We start from the raw sequence: 8,460 nt of genomic DNA, 5'->3' as shown, positions 1-8,460 counted from the left end.
CTTTATGACCCAACTGGAAGAGTATTCCTGGGGTGTATTGGTTATGAGCTGCCATCCTTTAATTAAATATACTCTATAAAAAGGTAGATTAAAAATAAAAGACGACTTTACACGTTCTTCCACAATTTATATCTGGTTAAAGGCACCCTTCAAGAAAGTCAAGGAAAATTAGTCAAATACATCTTTCTCTCAAGCAAAATTAATAGGACACCTAAGAATAAGTTTATTCAGTATTACACAATTGTTACATACCAGTCTTGTTACTTTAGTACATTCTCATTTTTTAACTGGGTATCTCATGATTCATATCATGGAATTAAAATAGCCAATCTCACGTGGATGCCTCTTTTTTCTCCCAGCTATGCATATAACACTATAATGAACATTCATACACATATGTCTTTGCATGTTTGTAAGTATTTCTGTGAGATAAATTCTTAGGCTGGGTTAACATCTAAGGAAAATATGAATTTTGAGATGCACAGCCAAATTACCTTCCATAAAGATTGTATCAATTTCTCTCCAACAATTTGTAATAGAGAATCTATTTCTCAAAACCTCTTCCAACATTTTTATGAGTTGTACATGTGAAAATGTCATCTATTTTTTTATTTTTAATTCATCTGAATATTAGAGAGATGTTAAAATTATTTAACCTGTAGTCTTTTGTATGTTCTTCTCTGTTAATTTCCTCTGGCTGTTCTTTTACAATATATCATCTATTAGTTAAAACCACTCAAGTAATAAAGTATTGCATTCTTACTTTAAAACATAAACAGAAGAAAAAGAAACATCACCAATATTATCAACCCTTTTAGTCCTGGGGTCCTACCACAAATTTAGTTTTGCATTCTGTTTTGTTCCTTTTAAAAAAAATTAAATACATGTACAGTATATAGCTTTGCATGTATTTATAAAATGTGAAACTTCCCTTTGTATTTTTAAATATAAATTTGGTTTTCTTTTCAATCCTTTTTATACATTTCTCCATTATATATATATATATATATATATATATATATATATATATATATATATATATATATATATATATATATATATATATATATATATATATATATATATATATATATATATATATATATATATATATATATATATATATATATATATATATATATATATATATATATATATATATATATATATATATATATATATATATATATATATATGTATATATAAGTTTATTTTTATGTGTTTTCTCTGTCCTACTGTGTAGTGTTCCATGACATGCCTATACTGAGGCTTATTTAACAATTGTTCTGTTAGTCGACATTTAGAATGTTTCTAATTTTTATTATAACAGATAATGCTTCACTTAGTATCCTTTTATTTGCCTTCTACTGCAAATGTGCAAATATTTTTCTAGAATGAGTACCAAGAAACTAAACTGGTGAATAATAGGGGATAGATATTTTAGCTCTTAGTAATACCAAAGTACTCTTCCAAACAGCTGTACTGATTCATGCTCCTACTAATAGTGTTTAAAAAATCACCTTCCACTTGCCTTTTTCTGAAATAATGAGTCAAAAAACCTTGCATTTCCCTAAAGCACTAGTGAGGTTAAATGTCTTTTGATATGCTTAATAAACATTTATAAACATTGTATTTATATGTTTATTTATAATAAACATTATATTTATTTATTCCTCGCTGGGAATGCCAGATTTTAATTTTTCTTAGTCTACTAGCTTATTATTATTGATTCTTAGATATTCTTTATATACTGGAAATATTAATCTTCAAATTCATGTTATACATGATGCAACTTCTTTTTTCTCACTTTATCATTTTTCTCAATTTTTTATCTTTTTCATACAGAGGTAATTATTTCATGTAGGTAAACTTGTTTTTTATGTAATTGCTTTTGAAATGTACACTTTTAATATCTGAGAATTTTGGTCCAATGGTAGGTGGCATAGAGATTAAACATGAGTAGTTGATGTGAAGTGTGAGGCTTGTGATGACTCTTTTACAATGAACACGTGAGCTATGAACTTTCTCCTCTAAGGAAATAAAATGTCTGTTTTGAAATAAAGATGAAATGAATTACCATGTGCCAAATCTTCTGAAAAACGCAGTATAAGTGCTGTGCTTTTTTATCTGTATCTGCATCCCTCGGCTGTTTTCTAAGCACCACCGTAGCGTGCTGTTACCGTAGTGGCTGATACAGTATCTTGGGGCAGATTCTATTGCTCTTTGAGGATAAAACTTGCTGAAGGTCAACTCCCTTTTTGTCTTCATTTCTTTCGTTTCCTATTTGTTTCTTTCTTTCCTCATTTCATACTGCTTCAACCCATGGTGGGTTAAATTAGAATGGTTAATGTAATCCTGTGATCAAATACTTTATTCTGCTTTTTTTTGTTGTTGTTAAAAGGGTCCATCTGTGAATTGAATGTGTTGTGTCAGGTCACTCTCTGTAACTGCTTTTGTGTTCATTTTCAATGCTACCAGCATTGCCCCTGGAGGAGAGCCAGACACTGAGTTGGCAAGATGTTCCTGCTTCTGTTACTCCCGGGCTATTCATCACAGCCTTCCTGAATTGCCTGGTTAACAAGCATTATCACAAACCCATTTTGCAAATGAAAAAGCTACAGGAAAAGACAGGTAAAATGTGTTCTTTGGTGCCTCAACTAGGGACTTCTCTGCCAGGTCACCTAGAGGCTGGCTTTTGCGAAGTGAGATTTTCTGTTTCAGGTTTTCCTGGCAGGCTGCAATGGAAAAGCATTCATGTCATAATTCAATGTCCTTCATCTGTACATTTGCCCTTCACCAACTCCTCCTGGGTTTATTCCCTCACCCCTTCATTCGTTCAGATCCTCTTCCTGCATGTATGGCCTTATTCTCCCCATTAGGAATACAGAGAAAAATGAGAAAGTCTGACCCAAAGAAGCCCCAGTGTGGATGGGCATTTGTTACGGGTGGGAGAAAGAAATGCATGAGGAGTTGCTTGGTGGCATCTAGGGACTGCAGGACATCAGTGCTGGAAGCCACATTTGTAGATTCCAAATATCAGGAAGACAGAAGAAATTCATTTCAACCAGACTAGCTAAGGGTAGGGAGGTCACCGATCATGGAGACATACAGATCTGATTTTGGACTGTGGCAAGAGAAAAGCTGTAGTCTTGAGGAGGATGCTGTTGGAGCTGGTGTGGACGAGCACACGAGCTGTGTGGTGAGGCAGGCCTCTCTGCACTGGCATCTTCACGGCTTTTCCATATCTCTTCACCATTTCTTATGCTCCCTGTGCTGTTCTACAGCTGGGTGCCTCACTCCCTCTCTCAACGAAGACACCCAACCCCCAGGGGGTGCAGTCTGTCACCCCTGCATCCTTTAATGTGCAATTACATAGTGTCCCATAGCCATAGAGAAGATCGTTCTCACCTTCTTGCAATTTTGGAAAAGGTGGATAGTATGACATCTTATTTCTAGAAGGGTCGACATCCCTGTGCCTCAGGCCTTTACCTGGGCCAGGGAGTAAGCTCTGTATGTTGGAAGTACAGACTGCCTAACTATCCAGAGTGGGGTCAGAGAAATCATATTTATGGAGAACTCTTTGAAGATACACCTTCTACTAGTTCCTACAGCTATTATAGGTTTCATCCCTGGATCAAGCTGAATAATCAGAAACCAGAAAGCTCAGACTTTATTGCTTGAACTTTTACAGATTTCTCTTATAACGTTGCCTTGGAGTGCATAGTCACAGCATTCACTGAGGACACACAAGCAGCACCTGGTGTAGTTGTTGGTGCACCAGCTACAGGGGTCCTGTTAGAAACATCATTCAGGAGATTAATTCCCATGTCTGCTGTTTATTTTTCAGTTTAGCTCACAAAATTTGGGCTTCCAAAAGAAATTTTTTCTCCCTGTGGATAATGAAAACTTTGCAATTCCTTCCTACAGCAAGTGTCATTGAGCACCTACAATGTGCCAGGCACCATTCTTGGGAATGGAGGCAAGAACACAATGCATCTGTTATTGTGAAGGCTACATTCTGGCGGGAGAGGCAGATGACAAACAAGGAAACAAAGTCATTGAGCACCTACAATGTGCCAGGCACCATTCTTGGGAATGGAGGCAAGAACACAATGCGTCTGTTATTGTGAAGGCTACATTCTGGCGGGAGAGGCAGATGACAAACAAGGAAACAATTCGAAGAAGGGAACAATTTCAGAGAATGGAAAAAGCCATTCAGAAGCTAGAAGAGAGTGATGAGATACAGTGATTGTGCTAACCACTGATTTAAATAGCACTTGGGGGAGACCTCCCAGAGGGGTGACATTTGAGCTGAGAGCCTCTGCCATAAAGGAGCCAAGCAAGACTGAGGTCTGGCTGCAGAGAACAGGAACAAATGCATAGCCTCAAGCTGTGACCAGCGCGGACTGTTGGAGGAGCAGAAGGATGAGGAGAGAAGACCTAGTAGGGACCAAACCCTACAGGGACTTCAAGAGCACAGTAAAGAGTTTAGAAATTATTCTAAGTGGAATGGGAAACTTTGGGGGATGGACTGTAGGGCAGTGGGGCAGGAGCGGAAGCACGAGGCCAGGTGAGAAGCCACCACAATAGTCCAAATGGTTTGGATTAAGACTTCAGCCACAGAGAAGGAGAAAAGGAAATATTTATGCTACATTTAGGGGATTTTGAGCTCAAAGCATTTGCCATTATTCTGGGTGAAGGACAGTGAGTGACATTTTGAAGTCTCCGGCATAAAAAAGATACAGAGAGTTGCGGGTCTGGAAGAGTTCTTGGGAGGGAGTGAGCTGAAGAAGGGGAGCAGGTCAGGAAAGCTGGAGCCGAGTGCTGAGGCTCACTGGCATCAGGGCGCAGAGCGAAGGAAGGAAGAGGAAGAAAAGCAGGAGAGACAAGTTCCAGAAGACAGCATCTGAAAGGGAGGATAGTGCAATTCTAGGAGGGGGGCAGGAGTTCTACCATTGGATCTGGCGCTGGGAGGTCAGTGGCGAATTTCAAGGTAGCAGTTCCAGGTGAGCATCAGGACAGAGCTTCATGAGGTGGACTGAGGAGAGAAGGGAACTGAGGAGCTGGGGCAGCAGCCACAGAAGCCTCTTCAAACACTGTGTGCTGAAGGGGATTGTAAAAACTGGGAGGTAGTTTGAGGGGATTTGAAGATCGACACAAATTGTACTCAGAAAATACTAAAGCGTGTTTCAATGTTGGGAAATGTCAAGCAAAAGGCCATGTTTTTCTTTATGAGTAGGAAATGGGAAACTTGAAGGCAAATTTATGGTGTAATATAAAACTGCGAAGGGTCGTATGTCTTATCTATTTCCTCCCAAACTACAGTCCTAACTCTAGTTTTTATATCCTCTGATCTTAATATTGCATTTTAATGCTATATTTTCATCTTTACCTATAGGGATTTTCTATGCATCCACTTTGTTCCTTTAAAAATATTTTGAGTGGTTTAAATAAAGTCATAAACTAACCTCTGGAAAACCAGTCGCAGAAGTTTTATTCTGTGAAGCCCAATGATGTTGGAAGGAAGAGGAGCGGGAACGCCCCCTCAGACCCCTGATTTCACACTATGAAAGCCATCCTGCTTCAGTCAAATGCCTCATGTACTGTTTTGTCCCTTTGAACTTTCTTAAAGTAGTAAGAGAAAAGGTGATTCATACTTCAAAGCCCAGAAAGACTGCTATGTTGGTTTTCATATATAGTGCTGTGCTAAGGTACTCACGACATTTTTGTAGTATTTGTTAAAGAATTTAGCACGTGGCGGCTTGGAGACACGTTCTCTTTATTATCTCTTGTTGGAGGGTCCTAACAGAATTTATGGAGTATGTAAATATTAATATAGTTTATCAGTGAAGATTTACCTTTTTGCTTATTCCTAGAAAAACTATTAATTCCAAAAAAAGTGAATAGGATTTTACTAGGCTTGTTACTTTTTATCATGAGTTATTTAGACATATTACAAATAATTCATAACTCATAACACATCTTAACAATAGCCCACTTTGATATAAAATGTGAGCATTTTTATTTAAAATACAATTTTTCCCCTTCCCGAACCACACAATCTTGAGGTTCTTTGAAGGGGTATTCTGCCTCATGTAGCTCAATGCTCCTGTGAAGGGGGAAAACTTAATCTCTGCTTCAATCCATCCCTCTCTCCCTCTGCCCTACAGGGGAAGTAACCTTTAGAAGAAGGAACAGGGCTCAGCTCCGTACCTCTCTCTCCTCACTTTGGGAGCTGCCTGCTTGCTGGGAGTATATGATCTGGAGTGGTCTTCACTGCGTGGTGAAAGGACACTGCTTATTTTGGGAGCCCTCTGGGTGTCTAGTCCTGTCAATCATCGGCCAAGATGTATGCCTGTTCCATGGCTATGTACTGAGTCTGGCCACATACCTAACCCAAGTTCCAGATGACCTTGTAAGTATCAGAGGGTACAGCACTGAAGGTGTGTTATCTCAACCTAATGGGGTCCCCCTGTCACTCATTTGGTTCTTATGTACTGAGTCTGGCCACATACCTAACCCAAGTTCCAGATGACCTTGTAAGTATCAGAGGATACAGCACTGAAGGTGTGTTATCTCAACCTAATGGGGTCCCCCTGTCACTCATTTGGTTCTGAGCTGAGGTAGACAATGGATGGGGGTTGTTTATAGGTACCCTAGTGACTCAGTATTCCCCATATATAGCTAAAGTTCAGAGAGATGAAATGAGCTCTCTAGGGTTAGACTCCTAGATCCAAGAAATAGAATCCAGCTTTCTGCTTCAGTCCATGTACTCTTTGCAGTGGAGCATCTGTTTTCTCTTGGATAATACTATATGCACACGGTTGGTGTATTCTGTGTAATTTTCATATGTAGTGACACAAAGAATTAGCAAGTTTGGCTACTAATAAATCACTTTGATACATAGAATTAGTGGATATATTAATTAAAAACACCATTGAGAGTGTATATTTGTAGAAATAATTTCAATTTTGTCTATTAACTATGAACAGACACTATGAAACCATTCATAAAAGAAATAATATAAGCAAGAAAAACATTTTATAAACAGGATCCTGGACAGTATCTAAAGCTTAAAGAAAACTAAAACTGGTATTGGAATAAAAGCAGACACATAGACCAATGGAACAGAATAGAGAACCCCACAATAAATCTAATTATCTACAGCCAACTGATCTTTGACAAAGGACACTTTGACAGAGAACATGCAGTGTGAAAAGGACAGAATGCCTCTCCAATAAACAGTTCCAGGAAAACTGGATATCCACATGCAGAAGAGAGAAACTAGACCCCTATCTTTCACCATATACCAAAATCAACTCAAAATGGATTAAGTACTTAAATGTAAGCCCTGAAACTATGAAAACAAAGACAGGACATTCAAAGTAAAGGTTGCCACCCAGAATGTTTATGGTTAAACAGTTTCTAGAGAAGCATAAAAGGTCACTTGCAAATTAACTTGCATACAGGAGCAATCAGTCTGGCATAAAGATTTTGAGGCAGTTATCATGTAAAGCATGGCCATCTGAGCAGATTGTCAAGGAGGAGCGGTCTCACAAGAAGGGGTGTGGGGCTTCAGGTCCCCAACAATGATCCATTCACCTCCCAAAAGCCGCACCTTTCAAATATCATAATCGGATTTTCCACTTTCTTAACACTGTTACAGTGGGGATCAAGTTTCCAACACATGAACTTTTGGGGGACACGTTTGACCCATAGCACCTTCTTAATATTATTATCTTCTAGTTCCATTCTACTTGATACTTCCTTGCAATAATATTCTTTGTAATGGGAATTTACAAATATGTACTTGTCATTACTTTTTCATTTAATTAATTTTAATAAACTTTTTATTTAAAATAGTTTTAGATTTATACAAATGTTGCAGAGATAATATGGAGAGTTCCCACATGTGAATATTTTCCGAATTTTACCAGAATTTTTCTTTATACAGCTAGTTTTTCATAATTTAATTTTCTAAATATAAACTGTCAAAACCACATCAGTACATATTATATAAAGAAGAGGTTAACAACCATACCGTATTGTTTCCCGTATTGTTCACATTTTAACGTTAGTATGATACTTTCGTAGTATGCTAAATTAATTAACCAATATTGACACAATATTACTAATGAAGCCCATATATTATTCAGGTTTTCCCTAATGTCCATTTGTTGTTTTAGCATCTCATCCGGGATACTACTTTACATTTAATTGTCATGTCTTCTTACACTCTCTTAGACACTGTTTTTATTACCTTGACAGCTTTGAGGATTACTAGTCAGATATTTTGTAGAATATCTCTTAATTTTTGTATCTTTCTGATATTTAGATGGATGTAGGTTTGGGAGAAGAACATCACAGAGGTTATGTGCTGTTTTCAACACATTCTATCAAAGGTACATAATAACATGATTTATCTCTTTTGACATCAACCTTGCGTACAGGCTGAAGTAG

At 37.5% G+C, this 8,460-nt stretch overlaps 1 protein-coding gene across 1 annotated transcript in view; it reads left to right on the top strand.

Annotated features, from left to right (window-relative positions):
- The first annotated feature begins 3,097 nt into the window (after positions 1–3,097).
- LOC103597282 overlaps positions 3,098–8,460 on the top strand; it is a 128,703-nt gene continuing 123,340 nt past the window's right edge. Inside the window, exon 1 of the mRNA XM_008581098.1 lies at positions 3,098–3,199. Within this exon, the coding sequence (XP_008579320.1) occupies positions 3,098–3,199 (102 nt within the window). The remainder of the gene's footprint in view (positions 3,200–8,460) is intronic.

Source organism: Galeopterus variegatus, unplaced genomic scaffold (genome assembly GCF_000696425.1).
Source record: "Galeopterus variegatus unplaced genomic scaffold, G_variegatus-3.0.2 Scaffold2264, whole genome shotgun sequence".
NCBI lineage: Eukaryota > Metazoa > Chordata > Mammalia > Dermoptera > Cynocephalidae > Galeopterus > Galeopterus variegatus.
The sequence above is the reverse complement of the archived record's forward strand: the minus strand, read 5'-3'. Positions and strand labels throughout refer to the sequence as shown.